At 41.2% G+C, this 24,174-nt stretch overlaps 3 protein-coding genes across 6 annotated transcripts in view; all 3 read right to left on the reverse strand.

Annotated features, from left to right (window-relative positions):
* The window catches only part of mcph1 (microcephalin 1), a 28,728-nt gene extending 20,690 nt beyond the window's left edge, over window positions 1-8,038 (reverse strand). Inside the window, exons 1-10 of one of the 3 annotated variants that reach the window (XM_070977302.1) lie at window positions 7,922-8,038; window positions 6,893-6,954; window positions 6,714-6,805; window positions 6,214-6,332; window positions 5,983-6,064; window positions 5,322-5,433; window positions 5,110-5,241; window positions 4,930-5,010; window positions 2,675-3,838; window positions 1,371-1,486 (exon numbers count right to left, since the gene is read on the reverse strand). In XM_070977302.1, the coding sequence (XP_070833403.1) occupies window positions 1,371-1,486; window positions 2,675-3,838; window positions 4,930-5,010; window positions 5,110-5,241; window positions 5,322-5,433; window positions 5,983-6,064; window positions 6,214-6,332; window positions 6,714-6,805; window positions 6,893-6,926 (1,932 nt within the window). In that variant the 5' untranslated portion in view covers window positions 6,927-6,954; window positions 7,922-8,038. Of the gene's footprint in view, window positions 1-1,370; window positions 1,487-2,674; window positions 3,839-4,929; window positions 5,011-5,109; window positions 5,242-5,321; window positions 5,434-5,982; window positions 6,065-6,213; window positions 6,333-6,713; window positions 6,806-6,892; window positions 6,955-7,692; window positions 7,819-7,921 lie in introns of those variants that run through there. The other 2 variants (XM_070977304.1, XM_070977303.1) reach the window with 2 other exon arrangements.
* An 862-nt stretch (window positions 8,039-8,900) lies between these two features.
* LOC139341257 (neuropeptide Y receptor type 4-2-like) lies at window positions 8,901-14,962 on the reverse strand. The gene is made up of 2 exons (XM_070977673.1): window positions 14,772-14,962; window positions 8,901-11,995 (listed from the first exon to the last, which is right to left on the reverse strand). The coding sequence occupies exon 2, from the start codon at window positions 11,931-11,933 to the stop codon at window positions 10,578-10,580; it is 1,356 nt and encodes a 451-aa protein (XP_070833774.1). The 5' UTR covers window positions 11,934-11,995; window positions 14,772-14,962; the 3' UTR covers window positions 8,901-10,577.
* Window positions 14,963-16,620: 1,658 nt separating this feature from the next.
* On the reverse strand, window positions 16,621-23,942 carry LOC139341762 (sphingomyelin synthase-related protein 1-like). 2 transcript variants are annotated; one of them, XM_070978440.1, is made up of 6 exons: window positions 23,834-23,942; window positions 20,043-20,669; window positions 19,833-19,928; window positions 19,599-19,716; window positions 19,254-19,404; window positions 16,621-18,307 (listed from the first exon to the last, which is right to left on the reverse strand). In XM_070978440.1, the coding sequence occupies exons 2-6, from the start codon at window positions 20,663-20,665 to the stop codon at window positions 18,003-18,005; spliced, it is 1,293 nt and encodes a 430-aa protein (XP_070834541.1). In that variant the 5' UTR covers window positions 20,666-20,669; window positions 23,834-23,942; the 3' UTR covers window positions 16,621-18,002. The 2 variants fall into 2 exon arrangements, with proteins under 2 accessions (XP_070834541.1, XP_070834542.1); XM_070978441.1 differs by lacking the exon at window positions 23,834-23,942 and adding an exon at window positions 23,221-23,375.
* Between the last annotated feature and the right edge of the window lie 232 nt (window positions 23,943-24,174).

Here is a 24,174-nt window from a genome sequence, read left to right on the forward strand (position 1 = left end):
TTATTATAGAACTGACAGGAGGGAGATGACATGAATACAGATAGAGTGCTGGGTAACCACAGCTCAAACAGGAGACACTGGGGACCCTGAAGATGATTTTTCAAACAAGTGTATCTTTAATAGATAATTGACAGCAAAAAGAGGTAGGAATCGTGAGGAGAGGAAAAGGTGGATGACGTACATCTCCCAGACCACTGAATGAACAAAATGGGCCTAAACAATTCTGTTACTTGTTTGTATTCAACACATATAACTTGAAGATTTTTCTAGAGCTTCAGAATGACTTTCTTTGAACAGGCTCAACAGAAACAGCACATACATCATCATTCACTATCTGCACTTTCAAAGACTGCTGAGCCATGCAGGTGTGACCTTCGAGTACTTATGCCGGATGGCTTTGTTTATCATCACTGCCTCATGTTTGGACGTTCATCTATTATCTATTGCAGAACTAAGAGAACAACTAAAACATCGCTGTGATCAGGCTACAATAAAGTCAAACCATAACAGATCCCTGGGGGAGATGACGTCGTGTTTGGCTTGTTTCAGCCACAGCTTGTTGAGGTTACCAGTGTAACGAAAACAGAGCCCAGGTGCATTTCACAAGCAAGGAAGTTGTACACTACCATCACAGAGGCAAAAACACAGGAAGCCCCCAGGACCAGACAGAACCTTTTGGCTAGATGCGTCAAACGCCTACAGATATGGAAGTGTATGACCTTATGGAGGAAATACTTAAAAAGGAATAACACACACCCTCCTCGTGTTTACTTTACTTCCTAAGCTTCCTATATTGTCATAGGATTTTGTCATATTCTGCAGCTGCAATAGTTTTGGAAGATAAATAAAGTCGGAGCTCAAGTAAACAAGAGAGTGAAGAAAACAGGAAAATGCATCAAACTCGATGCAGATTTTTTGCACCATGTTCACTACTCTGTATTTCTGTGATGAAGGAAGATAAACATGCACTGTGCGAAGTTCAGACTGGCTGGAAGTAAGGATTCCACTACAATGAGGAAAATGTGTCATCAATTTTCACCTGTCTAAACCACAAAAGTGAACAAAGGAATTACGAATGAGCAAATTGGAGATATCTAACTAAAACTGCACCATGCCATGTAACAGCAGTATTTCTAATGAACCGCTAAGCCTCGCACTGGTGATTTAATACACGTTACATCCTGTTTTTACAGTCCCACTCCAATTTTTTCCCCATCAACACTGTAAAAAATGTTCCATCTCCATGCATTTTTTTCTAGGAAAACTTTGATTTAGTGCAAAAAAGCCTTCAAGTGAAATTACCATAACTGAGACGACATTACGTGGTTGCATAATTCATTTCATTCAGTTAAACATGAAAAGCCTCTTACCTTTGTTGTGTTCACCATTTTCTGAGGACTCAAGCTGACTTGTTTATTGTGATGTTCTTCGCCTTCAGAGGAGATCTCTGTTAAACCAGCTGCCACCGTACATTCATTCGCTCTACCTATATTTGAAAACAAGAAAAACAATTGAAAACAGTGTGTGGGGGGTGTCACTGAAGCTATCGCACAGCAGGAACTGTTTGCATGTGTGTGTGTGCATTCATGTTCATCCATCTCTGCTCTGCTCCATTTACACCTGGCTGGAAACTGTAACATCAAATTGCAAACTGCAACATTTCCAAACCACTTGCTACCACGTCACCACCACCAGATATACAACATATTCACTTCAACCTGTTGGAAATTAAATAAACTTATTATTTTAAAGACTAAAGTTGACTGAGATGTAAACTCAAATCTTCACCTTTTCAATAAAATGTTGAATGTACTTGGCTTAAATACTTTTATCAGTAGCTCCAATGAAAGGTACAATCTTTGATTAAATGTCATTAAAGGGGCCTGATTACCACCAAAATTCAAAACATTTGCTCTGCTCAAATCAGCGAGTCGTCCAATACACGGACTGACATTAAAATCTGACCTGTTAATGTTTTCTGACACTTCTAAGATTTGATCATATCAGTAAAAAAGCTTTAGATTTCAGTCACGATCGGCTGGGAAACACATTATGCAGACTGTCCGTGTGTAATTCTGTCCAGCTTCACAACTACTTATCCTCTTCAGGGTCTTGGGGGTCAGGTCTCAGCATGTGTTGGGCGAGATGCAAGGAAGCCCCTGGACAGGTCACCAGTCTATCACATACTGACAGACAGATACACACCTACGAGCAAATAGAGCTCCCAATTCACCTAAAGTGTACATACAGACATGCACACATATATTACATGTGTATGTATGTCTAAAATGTATGATCTCAATTACGAATCAGGCCTTTTAAAGACAGGTGTACAGATTAAGAGAATATTCACATACAAAGGCCTCATGTTTTTAAGTTTAAATAATTTCTTTATTATTTTTAAAAAGTGACATCCAGTAACGAAAATTCAACTTCAGGAAACTAGCTGGAGGGAACCATTCACTAATCCAAGATTCAAGTTTTCCCTGAAAGAATAACTATGTGGCAAACCATTCACATGACCCAGGGACAACACACCATTAAACCTCCACCAGTGTGAAAGTTCAAACACCATTAGTAACGTTTTGTTTTGTTCAGTTCATAATAATGAAGACGATAGGAAGGAAATCTGATTACTGGGTCCATTCTAAACTGTGGCAGTCTCACTACTCACTTTCCAAGGTATGAGAAAGGATATTGACATCAGTGTTTTTCTGCAGCTCTGGCACTGTGTTCGCCTCTGCTAACGTTGTTGTGTGTACTGATTCAGATGTTCTTGCCGCACCACTTGCTGTAGGGGTACATGTAAACGGCAAGGTGCTTTGTCTTCGCCTCTTAGTCACGACTGTTACATTGGCACTTTGAGTATCCAAGGCAGGCAGAGATTCTTTACGATCCTGTTGTGCATGACTTTGAGGCTCACTGCTTGCATCAGACTGCTGATGGCTTTTTTTGCCTGTCTGATGTTTTTCCAGTTTCTTCCTCTTTTTGCTGTTAGTTTCAGACGCAATGCTTTCACGTCTTTGTTTCCTCTTCTTGGGGCCAGAGCCCAACTCAAAAGGAATCTGAATGTCGCTCTCCACAGGTAGATTAGGCAAAAGAGGCCTTTTTGATTTCTTGTGACAGTTAGAGGGGGAGAAATAGTCCTCGAACACATTTTCATCTCCATCAGTGGAACCTGCGGCGGAACTTTTAGTGTCAGCAGATGGAGTGAAAGATCGTACCAAGGCAGAAAGTGACAGTCTGGCTCGTTTGGGTGTTTTCCATTGCATTTCCCGCGATGAAGTAGAAGTTTGTTTTGACAGTTCAAATGTAGCATCATCAACTCTGGCTGGGGACGAGAAGCAACTAGAAGAGTTCACAGTATGGGGGGGGGGATGGGTCTCAGGCTCTGTAAAAGATTTAGCTGCTTTAATTTTTCGCTTTCCCTTTTCAGATGTGTTCGGCGACAGGCTCGACGATTTTATCTTTGATCGCCTTTTCTCTTTCTGAAAGTTCTCGCTGTCGTCAGGTCCCCAATCTTCGCAAGGGCTTTCTAATAAACCTACAGGTTTGTGTTTCTCTGCTGGCTTTTTTCTGACTGAGGCCCTTCTTAACTTTTTTGGTTTATTCCCGTCTCCGACCTCCTTGTCACTGAAGTCAGGACATTTCAAAGGACTTGAAATCTGTTTTTGCACATCACGGCAGGGTGACAGCCAGGGCTTCTCAGAGCCTTTGGTGTGGGGTTGTTCAAGATGGCCATGGTCAGTAACATCACGCCGTGTTCTCCCTTCTTCCTTATCAGGTGAGTAAGATGGTTCAGCAACAGTAGCACTGGAATCATCATCCGACTGGTCATCTGTATTATGGAAAAAAAAAATACTATAATTAGTTTTATGCATCTTTTTTGTTTTTCTTTGTCAGCATATTGAGCCAGATTTGCAATGGCTCTCAAGGACTCTCACTACATAAAACCACAGGCAGCTGCTCCCACTTCACGTTGTGGAGAGCAAAGGTTTCCAGGACGATGAAGAGAGCTGCTCATAAGGCAAGTTAAAGAGAAGAGGGACAATGACACATGGTGCTGTCACACACTCGCATGGCTTCTCCTACCCCTGCAATGCCAAAGACACCTAGCTATTCTTGGCATTCCTCCCATCTGACACTCGGGTGGAGCCACACATTGCTGCTGACATCTCGGAGTGGATGTCAACTTTGAGCCTGTGTTCTTCCGGGTGAAAGGATCCCCTCACCATTGACAACACTGTGGTGGTGGTGCAAACTCAAACAGCGAGGAACCTGGAATTGGCAAATATTGCAGCAGTAGCACTGAGCATGCTTTAAGTTATTTGTTTAAAGGGGATTTTGGCTGATATCTAGCTCTTGCTTGAAACAAAAGCATCTGCCAAATGAATGTAATGTAATGTACTATTTTTCTTCAGAGCTGCCAGAGCAAATGAGGGCAAAACACAAGTAATTACTGCTTATTCAGTAGACTCCAATGGGGTGCCAATGTTGTTCTGTTTCTGCCAGTGACTGTCTCTCGTAGATTTTTTAAAAGGGGGCTTGAAACAGCTGGCTGCATGAAAAACACTCAAGTGACACAGGGGCCACACACACACGGAAACAGAACAAACAGTATACTTGAGAAAAATACATACAAATACAAGACAGCTCACCATAACTTTTTGCTTACCATGTATACCATGCATTATAAATCGCTATGACTCAGGATACTAATTTCTATTTTTATTCAAGTGTTTTTTAATGTTTTTTATTACTGTTTCACTTCCTTACACACACACACACACACACACACACACACACACACACACACACACACACACACACACACACACACACACACACACACACACGTGTATATAAGAGCTACCTTGGATTTCAACATCTTTTCATTAGTAACAAGAATATCACACTATATTTTCTTACACATTAATTTGAGGACAGTGGGTGTGCTCCCAAGGGAAGGTTTCAGCCCAGTGGGTGAGCAGGATTCAACCATCTGTGAAGCTGAAAGACAGTGACATTTGAAATATGTAAATTTCTGGTGTTTGAGAAGTGCTGAAATATTGTCAGTTCATCAGCCTGTACATCTGTTGCTGCACATACCTGTTGGTGAGAGGTTTTCCCGTTTCTCTTTCATGTCTTTCAAACGCTGTGCCATGTAATCTGATCTTTTCAACGCAGGGCTATAGACAATTCCATTCTCTTCATCAATGATGATGGGTGACACATCTGTAACTGTGGATAAAAATTATTGTGAAATGACAAACTACATCACTTGATTTTTAAAATTTCTATAAGTTGTAATAATCTCTCACCCAGAGGTTGTTTTGGTGCTATGTCTTTCATCATCTTGTCTAATTTTTTCCTCATGCGTCTGTCATTTTCAGGTGTCTTCTCGGGAGAATCTTTTGGCTGCATGCAACGATGCTATGTGAATCACATACAAAAAATATTTTGAACAGGAAGTAGATAAATGCATGTTTGAATACTTTTCAAAGGCAAAAAATCTGTTTATTTCAATTACAAAATAAAAAATACACTACGTTTTTTAAAAAGTAGCAAGGAGTGATACGGTGACAATAAGTAAATCGTGTATGACAACAATGCATCGATAATTGTTTTATAATCATATCGTGAGGTGTAGGGGAATCTGGCTGAAATCTAGCCCAGGCCTCTGTGGTGGGGACACCCTCATCCTCGATGCAGGGTATGCATGCTACCAGGGGAGCTACTGGGACACCCCAATATAATGAGCTTTAAGGACAGACTTTTGCATTTATTATGTGTCAACATTAAAGATAGGACAACCTGACACCTTGTTTACAGATTCTGAAAAGGTGAGGAACAGACCTCGGTCAGTGACCCAAAATCAGCACAATATATGGCTTGGCAAACAGTGGCCCAACACTGATTTACAATGAGATCTTAAACTGTGACACCAAAATAAACTTGACATGTAAATCTTACTCTACTCACTTTCTTGTTCTTCAACACTGGATTGGTTTCATCTATGGCTGGATACAACTCCTCATCCACATGCACACCGTCGTTGTAACACCTGGACACCATTTCACCAAAAATATGCCACATTAAGAGATTTCAGAAATGATTGACAACAACATCTTGCAAAATTTCCTAACAACACAATCAAAATATCATAGAAATGTTGAAGTTAAAAGAGTACACAGTTCTCAGTCTTATTCTTACCTGCCAACCCAGAGAACTGAGACCAGCCGCACATCACTTTTCTTGGCTTTCCTCCACGTAGCCAGATGCCCATTGTTGAAGACTACATGTGTCACTTGTTTATTGAATGTTTTTGATACCTGGAAAAGAAAAGGCATTTTGGCTTTGGAAAGAATGCACGTGTAATCAAAAAAGGTTGCAAGTGTGTGTAACAAGTGGGAACTCAATTTCAAAAATACAAATCAGTTCAAAAGTTTAAAAAAAGGTGGCACACCGTCAAAGCAAGCAATGACTGCAGAGCTTTACGTTTAACTAAAATGTCATAATGTGTTTTGGCCATAGGCCTTCTTCGATGATGTAAAACTCTACTGTAAATACAGTGAATTATAATTTAAATACAGTGAATCTGGAATTTCCCCTTGCGGAACTAATAAAGGAATATTGAATTGAATTGAATTGAATTGAATTGAATTGAATTGTATAAAATATAGTGCAAATGTGTTTATTCCTTGTGGTCTCACCTGAGCTCCCATTTCCTGCAGCTGCTGAACGAATGGTTTTGAATAGTTTGCTGTTTTGTCTGATGACCACACATCAACATAGGCAACGACATCTGCGACACAATGGACAAAGTCATAAACAACAGACCATAAAATTTAGCCTAAATTAATTATAATAAAACTAAGATGATGTACAATACCTTTAAGTACTGCACAGAGGTTGGTTGTGGTCATTACTGGCCTCTGTAGCTCCAAGACTCGCCTACACAAATCCAATAAAAACATTTTCTGAGATGGAAGATCGGCTTTCACAATCCAGAGGAATGTTACTCACTGTGACCCTTTTTAACAACGCAAGATATGAAGTCACTTGCTTGCCAATAATGCCAAATAAACCAATCGCAACAAAGAGCACAAGACAGTCAATCAATGTCACAATCAGTGCTGCAATTCAGAATTATTTTCAGTCGATCCACTATATCTATGACTAACTAAATAACCAGTTAGTCTGACTATGTGTAGAAAATAATGACATTATCCAGAAGTTACCACAGCCCAAAGTGATCTCCTCACACTGCTGACCATCAGTTAAAAATAGTAAAACCAATCATAGCAAAACCAGTGAAGACACAGGCTGCACATCTAAAGGTGTACTGCTACATGTTTCAACCTATAAAGCACTGGTAACCAGCAGTCAAGCCCCAAACAATCTGATTTTGTTTTTCTCTGTACGGCCCACACGATACCTCTACATCCAATTTCAAAACACACTGCTTTTGTATTTTCGTCTGTTGTAAATCCAATCATTGAGACGCGACGCGTAGTGTTAACGTTAGTTAGCTAACGTTAGCTTACTAAACCCATATAGCTAAGTTAACCGTGAAGCGGACGATGTTATGAAAACATAGGTAACCTTACAGATATATAACATTAGTTAATGTGTAACGAACAATACTCAAGGCGTATATGTTTTGATCAAATATCAGCGATTTCAACTTACGCCAGTAAATGTCTATTTCCTTGCTAATGTTTGTGATATTTTATCGTTAGCTGAAGCTACTTTTTGCTATTAAGTTAGCGAGCTAACTAACTTGGTTATCCTTAGCAATGGTGTGGCTAACTTGTCAGCATATTACGGAAGTAATATGACTTACGCATTACACGTGTTTTGGCTATTTGCAGAACAAAAGCATGAATGCAGATAGCAACCAGTAATTTTTAGTACTTGCCGTCCAGTTACTTTTCGCAGCAGTGAGGTTTAAATTTCGCAATTCTGAACAACAACTGGGTTAACTAACGTTCAGTCTGCATAGTTGGCGCGTGCAGTTTGTGATGCAATGCATTCTGGGAGAGAGGGTCACCATTGGCTGATAGGTAAAAGACGTCATTTCCAACCCAGAAGCGATGGTAAAGGGAACGTGGTAATGTCTCTGAGAAGGGCCCTAAGAAGTGTACTTTAAACCTCGCCCTTTCCTTTTGGTGAGGGAATTTATCTTTTCGAAGTATTATTGCAACTTTTTCTGTCTCTTTTGACAAACAAGTCTGAAAAAGACTTTGTGGTTAAAAAAAATGGTGAAAATCATGTTGATTATAGGCCTCAGGTGTTTGGATTCTGAAAGAAAGATAAAGTACTTCTTTGATCCCATGAAGGAAATTGCTGTGGCAATCGAAGGCTGTTAGGAAGAAAGATGGCGTGAAGCATATTCTCCATGGTCAGCAATCTTCATTAAGTCCGTTCATGTTTCAAACAAAAGTTAAACCCATGGGAGTGTGTATCAAGTGACATTTAAAATGGCATATATGATTACCATGCAGACAGTTTAAGGAGACATTTTCAATTTCTTTGGTGTCCAGGTGCAGTTCACACTTTCAAAACTACCGCCAAAACCACAGCCTGGTTTTCAATGGTGGTCATTAAGCTCAAAAATATTTCAAAATTGTAGTTTTTGTCACCTATTAATTTAGACATCTCATTGTCTTTGCAGCCAAATCATATTCAATATGCAATATGCATTTGACAGACTTCACAGGTTGGACAGCAACATTGTTTTAGAAGAAAAACTTCTAACCTACGAAAGGAAGAAAGATTCATTTTAATTTGTCTCTGTGTTTTTTCTCATGGAACAAAGAGAAAACTTTCTATCGTTTTAATACCAAAAACGAGAAAAAGGCATTTGAGTTAGTAGTTAAAAAAAATCTGGTTCCTGTAATGTAATATGCCACACGTGGTAGTCCCTTTATTTTGATTATTAAGCCAGTAACATATACTGAACATGACTACATTGGCCTACCAATCATAAGTAATCATTTCGATTAAATAGGTAGACACTAGTATGTACAGGTCTCAAGTGATATTTGAGAGCTTCATGCATCTCTATAACCACCCATCCCTGTACAACTGGTAGACTAACACCTTTAATGTACATTTGATTATCCATTAAAAGCCACATGTAAACATTTGATGTAATTTCTGATTTTATTAAACTCATCTAAAGCTAATTTCTAATCAACAATCTTAGAAACTGTTATATAAGTCACATTAATCACAGAACAAAACACATCTTTTGTTCTTCTTCGCTCTAGAAACTCATGCACCAATTTCACAGCACAAATGCCATACATACAAAAGAGGTGAAAATGTCAATCTATCTACAATGTGTAAAAATGTAAGAAATACAACAGCAGCACCACATTCATGAAATAAATAATTTTTAACATGTGCGTCTAGATTATCACAAAATGCATCTGTGTTACTTTTCAGTACAACATACGGTTCTATGAGAAATTAAATGAAAAACCAACATGTAGGAAAGTCACGCTGTAGTGTGTTGGTCCAACACAAGCCTTGAGAACAGCATCATTGCTCCTTTCTAAAAGTCTCTGTATCTCTACTGCAGGAATGAACATTTTTATCATTATATTCTGAAAGATATTTTCGCATTTGGTGCTTTGATGATTGTGATGGGAGTGCTGTCTAACACTGTGGTTCAACATCTACCACAGCTGTTCAGTTCAGTGAAGTATTGCAACTGTGAAGGCTGCAGCATAGACACGTACTATATGTTTTGTATTTAGAACAAAATAGACCTTTTTCACTGAAGACGTCTTGACATGTCACAGTCAGTACAGCAGGTGTAAGAAATAGTAATGATGATAATGATGGCTGAATTCCATTTAGCTGCTTCAGTTTGAAGGTCCTGGTATTATGCTGGGTCACTGTCACACTGTCATCACTTACTGGGGCACTTTAATGGAACGGAGCCGTTGTTAATGTTATTAGTAACACCTGTGCTGCTTCTCTTCTGTCAAGTCAAAATGTCTGCTGTGAATTTATTATGCCTCTCTAGTATCACAATATACAGTCTGCATTGTGAGTATTGTCCTAACATACTTTGTATAAAACATTTAGAAAAGTGCTTTGCTTTGTGTTTAATTTGAAATAACTTTAATTGGCTGTAGCTCTCACTGTTTAATTGATGTCCAACAAGGCAACCTTTTGATCGTTTCATGTTGGTATAAAAGTTGAAATATGTTGATCTCTTATGTATGAGATGAAGCATCTAATTGAAGCATCTAATTGGGACACAGCAACAGATTAGTTTAAAACGACACATGCTTTTGAAACACTTTTGTTTTTGTTTTGTTTTTTTACATCAACACACTCCTTGTATGCTGTAGTTAGGAATTACTTCAGAATACGATAAACCAACACTGCACTGCACACTTCACTTCAAACCACTGACAAAACTGTTTTACTTCAAACCACTTTTAAAACTGTTGGACTGTTATTAAGTGAGAACAAACAGCAGAAGTTAGTCCTATACCTGTACAGTTTATGCAATTACATCCTACTGTAGCAGTATCCTTTAGGTTGTAACATTAAAGTCAAACAGAGTTGCTCCTGCAGGTAAGAGGCACAGAGGTGCGGGACACCTCCATGTGCACGGTGGACATGGGAAAATGCTCACACTCCTCCTCGAGTGGCCTGCAGCGGCAGTGCAGGAGCACCTCTCTCACCTCCTGCCGAAAGTTGGAATTGAGGAAGCCGTAGATAATGGGGTTGATGCAGGTGGAGGACATGGCCAGCAGGTGGCAGAGGGAGAACAGCAGGTTGTGGTGGCAGATGGGAAGAGCGTCCTGGTTCCAGTCAGACACCACATTGAAGGTGGTGAGGGGCAGCCAGCAAAGAGCAAAGGCTGTGATGAGGGCAACCAGCATGATGTTGATCCGGCGGCTGTGGGTCATGCGCTGGCTCTCTGGGGTTCTGGTGCGGTCCAGCATGTCTTTGCGGTGGCGAAGACGCATAAAAACTCGAACATAACAGAGCAGGACCAGCAATAGTGGACCACAGTACTGGAACAGCAGAAGCCATGTGGTGTAAGCAAGCCTGTGCTGCGGGGAAGGCCAGTGCTCCAGACAGGCTTCCATATGTGGAGAGGCAGGGATGTAAGAAAAGAGGGAGCGGTATGAATTTGGAAGCACAGATGAGTTTTTGTATGTGTAGGAAACAGGCTGAGATGCATTGTGATAAGCCTGAGGAGAGGCTTGGTGATGGAGCGGAGACTGGGACAGGACTGGCATTACATTGGCGTAGGGCTCATTTGTGAGGAGCTGAAAGGCCAAAAAAGGTGAGGAGGTGAAGCAGGCCAGAATCCAAATGAGAACAAGCGCAATGTAGGCCTGAGGAACGCTTGGTTTCCACCCGGAGGGGTTAATGATGAGCTGATGTCTTTCCAGGGCGATGAACACCAGAGACAACACAGACACAGTCACAGACGCACACTGGATGAACGGCACCAGGCGGCATAACAGAGACCCAAAAACCCAATGGTCCATCAGTGTGTATATGACAGTGAAGGGGAGGCAGAAGACACACACCAGAATGTCAGAGAATGAGAGGTTGCAGATGAAAATGGCGGTGACGTTGACTTTTTCTCTGCGACGGGCGATAATGCAGATGAGGCCAATGTTGCCCAGCAGCCCCAGCACCATTGTAATGCTGTACCACACAACTAGACAAGCTGTGAGGACAGGAGACATTGTGCACTGGTCATAATGCCTGAGAACAGCGAGGTCTGAGAGGAGCTGGGTCTCGTTGCGCGGCCACTCCTGCACAGACTCATGACTGGTAAGTCTCTCCTCCTCCCATGGTGGAGAACGTGGAGAGGTGGAGCTGTCGAAGGACAGAGGCAGAGCTGTCATTGAAGGAGAAGACTGGCTTGTGTTGCCACTCAAGGACATCTCAACAGGACTTGAGTGTCACCAGCCCCCAGGATCAAACTGTCCATCCCCAGCCCATGCGTCTGAGATGAAGAGAGAGAAAGCACAGAGGGAGACAGAAGTGTTTATTCCCAAGAAATGTGTTATTGCGGTTGTGTGTGTGTGTGTGTGTGTGTGTGTGTGTGTGTGTGTGTGTGTGTGTGTGTGTGTGTGTGTGTGTGTGTGTGTGCATGCATGTGTGCATACTCCTGCGTGGGTATCAATAGGTTGTTGGTCCTTTTACAGTGGAGCTGATTCGCTCTGTGTTCTATTGTTTCCTTCCACCTGCCCAGGGACTGCAGATGGAAATGAGTTGCTCTTGTGGCTAATGAGGAATAAAAGCTAGAAGAGATGCTGTGTGTGAGGACTTTTTTCTATTCAAGTCACACTGAGATTATGTTCAAGACAGCATTGTCATGAAAACATGCCCTTGTGTTCTATTTTCAGCCATGCTAACGGTGTGGCTCGTGTTTTGACTATGTCAGTCAGTCGGTTGGTCCATCATTTTGGCTCAGACTGATATAGCTCAACAACTATTAGATGGATTACCATGAAATGTTGTCATTCATGACAATCATGGTTCACAGAGGATGAATCTTACTGACTGACTTTTCCTTTGGTGCCATCATGCCGTCAAAATATTGACCATATTTTAGTTGATTGGCCAGAAAATACATCCATTTTGATAAGAACATTACACACTGTACTGAGGGAGATAATGAGGCACTCTTTCTGATTGAGGGAATGAATATAAGGAAACCAAAGGTATTTTTTTAGTGCATTCTGCACTAAGCAATACTGTAGTTACACAGAGTAATTTCAGTTCTTGGTCTTAACAATCAACATTTTTCTCTTCTTTTTTTACTCATATTAAGAGCTCAGACTTGTCAGTTCTCCTCCCTCAAATGAATGTTCTAGTCAGGTTTCAAGCCTGAACATAATAGCTTAATGACAATTAAATTACTTTGCATACATATGACTTCTATTTTTCAAGTCCACAACAAATGATGTAGCACATCGAAGTGAAAGGGCATGACATTGTCAGAATCCTAAAAATGGAGTCTTGCTCTCTCCCCTGAAACCTCTGTCATGTGCTGTGAAAACCAGCATGGCAAAGAAAATGAGCCTGTCATTTTCCATTAATGACACATGTACTTTAGCTATCAGTCACTTCACACTGCATCATTACTAACCTACTCTGTCAGTGTGTTGCGTGAGCTGCAGGCAGGGTGGCGCAGCATTGATCATCCTTTGTTCAGGGAGGAAAGACAAGTGTAATGTCACCAGTAACCACATGTAAGAAACAGCTGTAACAGAGCGGAGGAACCATAAACACCAGCAGGTAAAAAAAAGGACGGAATGTCCCATTAATAGGCAAATTTGGTCCTGTAGTGACAATGATGTCACACTGTAAGATGCACATCCAGCAAGCAGTCATTGTGATCGATCCCCTAAAAAGCAAAAATAAGGAGCACTGTGACCTGGCACTGCTCTGTCCATCATATTCTTCTTGTCTGCCTCAGTTAAGTGTCCTCCATCTCTGAGAAAATGCTGCTCTCTGACAGGGAAAATGAGATTGGCTGGAAGTCATTTTTTTGGACCAGACTCACCTTGAAGATTCTCTTTTGTGTTCCTTTGAGAGCAGTGCTATTCAACAATTGATGTCCATTCACAAACCTTCACCAGTGTCATCCGTGTTTCAGTTAATGGTCCTAGCTTTAGATTAAACATTTTGTTGCATTTCACATAATCTTTGTCAGCCGAAGATTCTCTGAAGCAGCCACATTCAGCTGTTTTTTTATGACTGCACCATTGCATTTTAATCAAGTTTCCTTGTGATTCATCGTGAAATGAGTTTTATGTTTGGAAAGTTCACAAGTTCTACTAAAATATAAAGGTTTGTAGGTATGAGCAATCTTGGAGGGTGGGATTTTAAGTGTTTTTTAGCTTGTAATGAATTTGATAATTATGGTCACATCAATGCTTGCCAGAGAAACAAAGAGCAGACGAAAGAAGTTCTGCCTCCAAATCCCCTCTGTGCAGTCACTGATTCGTATCTAATCACATAAAATGCGCATCATAAAATATGCTTACTATATTAATACAGTTGCTTGTTTACCTCTTATTACATTTTTATAACTTAAATCCCCCATTTTCATTACAGCTTTACACCAGACCACCAGTGAATATTATTCCTCTTACTGGAATCCATCGCTCTGAATTTATGTTGCACACAGCAAACAAACACCAAGACAGTGCTTCCACATGCTCAGTCAATGGCACTATTTAGAAACAATTTTCTTCCCCCTGCCTCCCGCATGTGGAGGAGCAGGATAACAGGCAGCAGGCGCTTTGGTGTGCTCAACCTGAGATGATTATCCAGGCCTTATTTATTCTCTGCTGGGGGTGACATGGAGTGTGTGTGACACCTCACAGCACATCATTACTAGAAATACCTTCATCACATGGGTTTTCTCAACATTTCCTCACAGTTAATTAATGCAAATCAGCAACACATTTCCCCACATTTTCCTTGTTTTTTCCACCCAGTTTTCCTGCTGAAATTGAATGTGTATTTCAGACCTGCCTTCTGTGCACTGCTATTGTGTGAATGCATTATTCAGGAACGTTTGCAATGGACCAACAGTACACCTGCAAATCTATGAAGCTGCAAGCTGACAGTGGAGAAACAACACAGCATGCATTTTTGAACTGATTACTAAAAAAACTCGCTGATTTTTCTTGACAAAGACCATTATTGTATGTAATAGATCATTATTGTAAATTGTAATAATTGTAAATAAAACAAAAAGCACTCACATGCAGGTGGGTTGGCTGAGTGCAGCGTCCCTGTGATGCCGAGAGAGAAAACGATGCTCCGAACAGGTGCGAATCCACAGAGACGAGAGTTGGAGAAGGAGCTGAACATCAGATCAAGCCAAATGTGTCTGTGCAGCAACAGCCTCCGTAATATTTGGCTGTTTGAGCCCTTCGGGTGCCAGGGACCCTCTGAGCACTGAGCTCTGCTGTCACACAGTGGTGCACTTATTCAATTACATCCTTAAAATGGCACCTGCTGGAAGAGCTGTTACAGAGACATTGAGCAGGCGAGAAGAAAGCAAATGTGGAGCAGGTTTGTATTTTTGTTGTCAGGTGAATTTAAAACATAAAAATGCAAAACTAAGTGGAAGGTTGATTAGTCCTTTTTGGGAGTAATTTTCTGTACAGTATGTCCACACTACAGACACGTTGATAAGATGTGAGACATAAAAAAGAACAATTGGCAGCTTGGACTTCAGTTGTCCCTTACAAGCAGAGATTTGTTGTAAAGGTGCACTTTGCCACATTACCCCAACCACAATCGACTAGATAGATATATCCAAAATGTCAGTTTAGGTGCTTTAGGTCAAGCAGGCCAAGCTCTCCATCCTACAAGAGCATGCCATGCAGTGACTCACCCATTCAGACCCCAAATCATGCTGCTTTCCATCCTCATCCACACAGCCTGCAGGTAGAGAAATAAAACACAGTTGAGAGGAGCTGTTGACCCTTTTATCAAGCTCTGCTAAATTTGTGGTGTTGACTGAGTGTAAGTATGTATCAGTGTGTGCATAGGTGTGGTTTTGAGTCAGTTGGCAGGTGTTCAGTAAACACACCAGCTGGATAATGAATTCCAGTGAAACTCTGCGACAGATGGAGAAGAACTGTAATGCTGATTTGTCCAACCTCTGTCAAACACAGCAGATAACAGTTTCCACTGCATCAGATCTGTGGCTGATATCGTACCTCTTCCAGCTATAATCCTGTTGACTCACCTTTTGGAGGGTTTTTCAAATCTTTGATCTCTAATTCCTGGAAGAAGCAGCCAGAGTGGCACAAGCCAACCAGTCCCATCGGACAAACAAACACATGGAGAGAAGGAGTAAATAAAAGACATCTGTAAGCGCGGTGCAAGTTTTATAGTCTCTGCTGTGTATTCATGCATTTCTCCTGAATCACCTTAATCCAAAACATTGTTTTAAGAACCTAAAGGACAACAGCAGCAAACAACAGCAATCATATTATGTGATGGAGACTTAAAATCCCCCCTCAGAAAGAAAACCTGTTTTACTCCAAGTGTCAGCAGGTTTCAGCATTGGAGCTCCTTGCGTGTATTTAGGTGATTCGTCATCATTCCAAAGGACTCAGTATTAAAGAAAACAGTACTTAATATGCAACTTTCAATGCAAAATACACTTTATCTGCATCATACTGCATATGAAAATAAGAAATTAAAACATAGACGTAGAACTGCAGAAAGGATTTAGTTTACATTATGCAAGACAGCTCGATCAGTCCATCATATACCATTTAAAAGTATTTGCACCTTACCTGCAGTATTAAGATTTGTGTAATAATTTTAACATGTGAAGGAATCATCATTTGCCACTCTTATTATTTACTAACATACCACTTTAATATGGCTTTATTTGCTTTTACTATCATCAAAAACTCTAACTAATAATAAAGTTATTAATAATAATATAACAAATGGTGCATTTTGCCTAACATTGAATCACTGAGCTGGTCAACACAAAGCTGATGTGTGCGAAAACTCCATCACACTGAATCAGGACATTTTCACAGATGTCATTAGTTCTTAGTACGAACTCACAAGAAATCAGAATTTGCAATAATATTTTTTAATCCACTTTATTCAACAAATGCAAAAAGAAACACATTAGTGAAAAAGCAGCCAAGGAAAGTCTGAAATATAAAAACTGTTCTCCTTATCTGTAAACATTTATTACTGAGATAAATTAATTGCATTGCAAATAAAGCCACAAATCGTAAACAATTATTAAAAAGATATAGTTTGGATCAACCATGACATAGTAAACAATGTACTTTGAAACTCTGCCCTTACAGCTGTTTCTCAACAGCTGTAATGACAATAAGTCTGTGCAAGAGAGGAAAACTGTGGACAATAAAGCTTCAACAAAATCCAGCTCCATACATTTCTATGCTCATTAGATCACGAACAACCTGTAAAAAATAGAAAACCCAAACACAGTATCAAAGCAAGATTAGGGCTGATTGGCAGGAATGAACATTACAATAAATGTTCCGACATTTCAACTGTCAATGTGAGAAACTACACAATCCCAATGGTGCCATTATTGAATACAACAAAGCCTCGAAGTTCACTTTATTAAGTGTAACTGAAAAAAATAAAAAAGGGACTGAAACAAAGCTCTTTCAGTGGAGAACAGGAAGCGGTTTTCTCATTGCACATCAAAAGCAACAATTGCTTGTTTGGTAGTCGCAACCAAACAGGTGTCAAATCTGTTTGCAGCAAACCAGCATGTGAACTGTCACCAAGTATCAACCTGCCATCACATTAAATGTTGAGTGAGACTAATAACCGACAGACCGCTACAATAACATTAGTGAGCCTTAAACATCCCCAAAGTGGAACGTGAATGCAGAAAGTGATCAAAGGCAAATAAATCTCCAAGAAAATGATCTGCGCCTGCAGCTTTTATGCCCCACAATAAACCACATTTCTTTCTTTGACTTGGCAGTAACATTTTGGAAAACATGCTTCTCCACTTTCCTGTGTACAGTTGTATGAGAAGATCCGAGACCTTTCCTGTGTTTGTATGCTAAATATGGCACGACTGGCAGCAGTGGGTTAGCTTAGCATGAAGGCTGAAAACAATGGGCTTTAGAGAGCTTAAAGGTGTTGGTACTAACAGAACCAGGCTAACTGTTTCCTTTGTATCCAGCCTTTATACCAAGCTAAGCTAACTAGCTGCTGGCTTCAGCTTCATATTTAAACAGACAGAAATGCAAGTGGTGTTAATCTTCTCACCTTACTTTCCATTACTTGCCAAAAAGTCAAACTATTCCTTTAAACATACCCTCAATTGACAAAATAAAGAGAATCCATTTGTACAAGTGAGAGGAAACAATCTCACATAATAAACTTAAAACCATCCAAAGATGAGCAGCAGCATCTCAAGCAAAAAGTCTACGTACACTCCACCCGCTGATCTTTGGAAGAACACTCTAGCCAATCAGAGTTTTCATGAAGGCAGGTTTCTTGAAGGGCCAGTGATACTGGTTGGGGACAGGTCCGTTCACATTGCATTCAAAGAAGGAGAACATGGGGAACCAAATGCGCGCCCTTCGACTGTGCTGGTAGGCACGCGTGTTGGCCAACGTGTGGTAGTAGAGGAAGAGGCGGGTGGTGATGTAGAAGGCGATGAACACGTCAATGGAGTAGTGCTCGTGAGCCGCCAGAATGAAGAAAATCCCAAACAGGTTTAACACCCAGGAGATGGTGTGAATCAGATTCCAGGTTCGTGGAGTGTCTGCAATTGAATGGGATAATTAAAGGACCTGATGAAAGTTTTGATTCTGTCAAAAAAATCCCATGAAAAGACCAAACCCAACAGTGAACTGATCCTCCTAGCCAAAGCCTGACATAGCATATAGCATGTTGTAGTTGATAGTTTCACCACTTGATGTCACTGTTATTTTGCACTTTCTGCAGATTAAAGTTGTATCGTGATCACTTAATCATAACGCTTCGTCCTAGTTTTCATACATTTTTGTTGCAAAAAGATGATGCAACCAAATATCGACACAGCTTCAGTATGTAACAAAGCTTCAATGTCTTGTTTAGTGTGAACTTTGCACCCTAACTTAAGAGAAATCATGCATACTGCTGGTGCAACAGGCCACTGAAATTTATGTTGAATCAATCCCATCTACACCCTCCTGCTGTTACTGATTTGCACAACAAAAATGTATTAGTCCACAGCTGAAAGTAGTCCCCAACAAAGGCAGTATTTATTCCTGCTCAAATAGCGTTTGCTACATAAAAACAGTGCCCAGCTTATTCAATGTCTAACATAAGTTATGCCTCAGTACCATAGTACTCCACTGTTATCAAAAAAACTATTAATAACATCAGTGAGCCACAATGTTGCACTGGGTGACATGTCCCTCCATTATGACAAATAATATTTACATGCTACTGTTAAATACTCCTTAGTACACTAAGTTACATACATTTCTGACCAATTTCTAAAGATTTCTTCAATAGAAACCAGCAGGCTGGCGATTGAGAGCCACAGACAGGGCAGGGAAGACAGTATAGAGAGATGGATGAGCAGAATGTTGGTTTTGACCTTTCCATGGGATTTGTTGACAATATGAAAAATAATGAATAAGCTTAATCCTTTAACAAAGGTCACACAATCTCTGAAGCCTTGCATTCTGTAGTTGGAGGCAAACCAAAGTTTTAACACTCACATTCAGTCACGAAAAAGTTGAGCATTGTGATGACAACAGTATGTCCGCTGAACATGTAGTCGCCACACGTTTGAACGCCTGTCAGAGTCATCCCAAATCCACTCCAGATAGCTAGCGCCCTCTGTATCTTTCCCAAGGTATCACCGTACGTCTGGGGAACAAAAGACATCAGCTTTCAGTCGTGCTGTGAATCACAGTGGCAGCTGTTCATCTATTATCACAGTGGGAAGCTGAGCCAAGAATAAACCGTAACACTGCCAGTAGCAACAACAGTTAGTGGCCACTTGAGATCTGACAATGACAAACCGTATTTATTCTTCACATAATCTCATGTGTGTTCCCCACCTTACTGGCACATTTCAGGTGCTGGCCAGGCACAGAGAGCGAGGTGACAAACATGGTGCAACAACGAAGCAAAAACACAGTTCCCATCAAAGAACACAGCCGTCTGAAGAGAATGGACCTGAAATAGAGACAAAAACATCACAAGCCATTCCTCACCAGGCACCTCACAACCTGCAGTCATTTAGATGAAGAACGAGTGCATCAGTAATGGGAATAGTGTGAACTGTGGACTACCTGTGTTTGTGAAGGAGCAGGATCAACAGAAACATGTAACACAGGATAACACCACAGGCTTCAGCCATTGCAAAAGCCCACGGGATTCTGGGAACACTGTCGGAGTACAAAAACATGTGTATCAGTGTGTAGATTAGACAAGAGTGATAAGAGAGTGTGTACATGAACTGTGGAGTCTGGGGAGTTGCTCAACATGCACTGATAATGTACCTGTCCAGAAATATGTCAGGCAGTGGCGGGTACGTCCTCATGTCAGGGACACGCTCATGTACGATGACCATGACAAAGGATGTGAATCCAAACACAAAAAAAACATACAAGGAACTGATGACCGTCTTCCAAACCTCTGGGTCCAATCTACCCGCCAGGTGCTGCCTACACCTCCCGTTGGAGTGTATGTGACACAGTACCGCTCCTGAACTGTTTCCAGATCTATCACCGCTCCTCAGCCGCAGCTCAGTCCCGTTACACGAGCGCTCACCTCCGTTATGCCTCCTGTCGGCTCTGTCGCAGCTCCACTCGACCCCTGAGGCGCCCTGCGAGAGCCCAGCAGGGAGACTGTCTGTAGGCCGGAGACCCAGCTCCTCCAGCTGGGCCTGGTTCTGTCTCTGGAGCCGGCGGAGGGCCATGATCAGCCTCTTGATGTCTCCCAGCACAGTGAGGCCCAGCGGGGGCCCGCGCAGGTCAGCCTCAGTCAGAGCCAGGAGGCTGAGGCCATCCAGGCGGTGCTGGGTGCACAGTAACTCCACATACTCCCCGAAACCTTCGTCCTGCAGCCACTGGGCCACCTGCTTGCAGCTCCAGGCACTCACACTGTCCTCTGACGGTGCCATACCACTGCAGATACAGACATGCACAGCATTAATTCATGGAGTGCCTGATAATTAACTTTTGATATCTGAGCACCATTTGTGTCTGTGCTGTTTTCATCTCTTGATTTCGTCACTGTCTTCATCACTCTCCTCAATTTGCATACTATCAATCACGACAGAACAAATGAGCTCAGCTCCCACTAACAATTACTTTACTTATCTATTCCATTTACTTTCTCAATCAACTCGTTGTTTGGTCTATCAAACGACAGACCTTTTACCAGAGTTCGGTGTGATGCCTTCAAATTTTATCCAATCAACAGTCTGAAACCCAAAGACTCATTTTACATTGAGAGAAGACAGAAAAAAAGAAATCCCTACAGGGATAATCCCATTTCTGGCATTTGTGCAAATGATTAATCTATTATTGACATAGTTGGCAAAAAATTAATGAATTAATAATTTTAGCTGTCTTTTAAAAATGTTCAGTGAGCTGCTTCCCTGATATCTAAAGGTAGAGTGTTCCAGAGCTTTGGGGCATAATGGACAAAGGCTGCATCCCTGATTTTCTTTAAGCTGATGCTGGAAACCTCCAATAGACCAGCAGCAGATGATTGCAGTGTTCTTAAAGGCAAATACTGAACAAAGGATTTAGCAATGTAGCTTAGTCCTAACCCATTAAGGGCTTTGCGTACAAGGAGGACCTTAAAATCAATTCTACACAGGAAGCCAGTGCAGAGCACCTAAAACCAGACTAATGAGCTCTCCCCTCTTGGTTCTGGTTAACAGCTAAGCTCCATTTTTTGACAGTGAATAGACTAAATGATAAACAGAATCATTAGCTGCAGCCCTCAATTATATAAAACAGAGAAAAGCAGCAGAATGTGACATTTTAAGAATGGGAAAAAATGCACTTTTGCTTAATAAATGACAAAAATGACTCATAAATTATTAAAAAAAAAAAAAAAAAAAAAGACTGAAATACAGTCATTAATACATCCTGTGGCAGAAATGTTGCACTCTGACTGATCAGGACATCAGTCGGTGTACTGTAGAGGTAATCTGCTTGTTTGTGCTCTTATTTGCTGAGTAGCCTGCACTATACACTGCAGGCTTCTCAGTGCTATTACATCATCTGTGTTCAGATCTATGACTGTGCACTAGATCAGCAGCTGACAGTGTATGTATGCTCTCACACCATGCACTGATACACAGAGCTTGTGTTTCATGTGGCAAACCAGAACAGGAATTCAACCTAACTGAGTGTGACCATCCTCTCTGTTCCATAGACGTCATTTCATACTGGAAAACAGGGAGTCACTGACCATCCGGGGTTTACACAAAACAAGCAGAGTAAATCGGTTCCTCGTCAGCAGACGGAGTCGGGAGCTGATGAAACGCTGACTCTCTGCTCTGTGCTTTTCTCGGGTTTATCCTTTGGCCTCTGATAAGCTCGGCACAGCGCTGCTCGCCCCGTGCTCCCTACTGCTCCAAAGGTCTGCGAGGCTCAACCAGCACTGACTGTACTCCTGTTCACTGCTCAATGTGAGCGAAACGTGCTGATTGGACAGCAGATACAGCCTTTATAATAGCTGTAGTAAGCAGCCTGCAGTTTCCAGTAATGCATTAGATAGCACTAAGGCTTTTTATTAGACTTATTACTATGATGAAATATCAATAAATGTACAAATTTGAGGTACTTCACTTGAGTATTTCCATTTTATGCAACTTTAAATGTGACTCTTACATCTCAGAGGCTAATATTGTACTTGTTACTCCACTACATTTGTCAGACAGCTTAAGTTACTTTTCAGGTTACAATGTTTTATACCCCTCCTGTCCAGCAAAAACCATGCTTCTCCAAATTTGTTGATTTTGAAACATTTTTGATAAACTGAAGGATGCAGTTTTGCTTTATTACTTCTCCTGCGCTCTTCAGCTAAGTAAACTATTAAAAACTTCCTCTTGGATTAGCAGGAAAATGCATCATCCCAAAGCTGAAAACAGGGTTTTTCTGAGCTCACGGCAAGCTGACTTCTCACGGGATGGTGACTCTACAAACAGATGATGGTCTCATGGAATATGATACAGTATTCAAAGTAGCTAAAATAAGCTTAACATCTACAGCAGTAAAACGCAACATACCTTTTACTGCACAGAGAGTACTTTTACTTTTCATACTTCAAGCATATGTTGCTTATAATACTCACATACTTCTACTAAAGTAAGCTTTTGCAGAACTTTTACTTGTAGTGGAGTACTTTCACAGTGTGGTATTAGTACCTTACCTTGAGTAAAGGATCTGAATACTTCATCCACCTCTGGTCTAATGTCCTGACTGTTGAATTGAGCTAATCGCCCTTAGATTCTCAGTCACACCTAACATGACATCACAGTATCAACACTAGCAAACTATTTAAGAAACAGCAGGAAATTAGATCGAAACTGAGGCTGCTGATGAACGATCATCACACCAACTCAAGCTGGCTGGCAGCGGAGGATCCATACAGAGCAGTAACAGCTAATCAGCTGATCAGTATTAAACATGTGCATGTCTGAAGTCTAAAGTAACTCACCTGTGTGGCCGCTGCTGTTCCCCTCACACAGAAATCAGCTATATTTAATCAGCCTCTACATTTTACTGGCAACATCGTGCAGCTTCTCTGTCTGAGGCTTTACTTAGGGATTCATAAGAGCCATGTCAGCTTGTTTGGCTGGCTTACAGTGAGTCACAGTGACACACAGCTGTGACAGAGAAAGCCCTTCAGTGTGTGTGTGTGTGTGTGTGTGTGTGTGTGTGTGTGTGTGTGTGTGTGTGTCTCACACACACACACACACACACACACACACACACACACACACACACACACACACACACACACACACACACACTCACACACACACACACACACACACACACACACAGCTTGACAAAGGGATCATAGTCTGTTCACCACAGGGTCACAATGCAGCGACACACTGCTTCATTCCAGCATGAGATCAATTCTGAGAGATTAAAATCACATTTCTATCATTACGTGGAAAAGTTCTGACATTGTTGCCTTCACGCAGACAGAAATAAAAGAAGAGTGGATGTTCAGATGAGGACAAACTAAGTCGCAGAAAGTAGTTTAAGTCGTTTCAAAGTGACTTTTAAAGCGAATATCAAACAGGAGTTTCCTCTCTTACCAGAAATCCTCTGTCACTGCGCCGTCAGAGGATGTGGGTGAGCTGCCTGTGCACGTCTCAACTCGCAGTACTTTTTCACGGCCAACATGCTTCTGACAACTAGGCAACAGCAAACAGGAAGAGGCAAGAATAAACAACACCTGGTAAGAGGAGTCGGTGGCCTCGTGCAGGGCTGCTGCTTTAGGCACACTGACATCTGCTGGCCGCATTTAGGAACTACACTAGGATCTGTTTACAGGTTTCTCCACGAGCATATAGAAAAAGTGGATTTATTTATAAATTTCACGTTATTTAATTTTATTTTTTCGATGGACGGTTTGAATTTGCGCTCTTTTTAAAAC

This window comes from Chaetodon trifascialis, chromosome 13 (genome assembly GCF_039877785.1).
Source record: "Chaetodon trifascialis isolate fChaTrf1 chromosome 13, fChaTrf1.hap1, whole genome shotgun sequence".
Classification (NCBI taxonomy): domain Eukaryota; kingdom Metazoa; phylum Chordata; class Actinopteri; order Chaetodontiformes; family Chaetodontidae; genus Chaetodon; species Chaetodon trifascialis.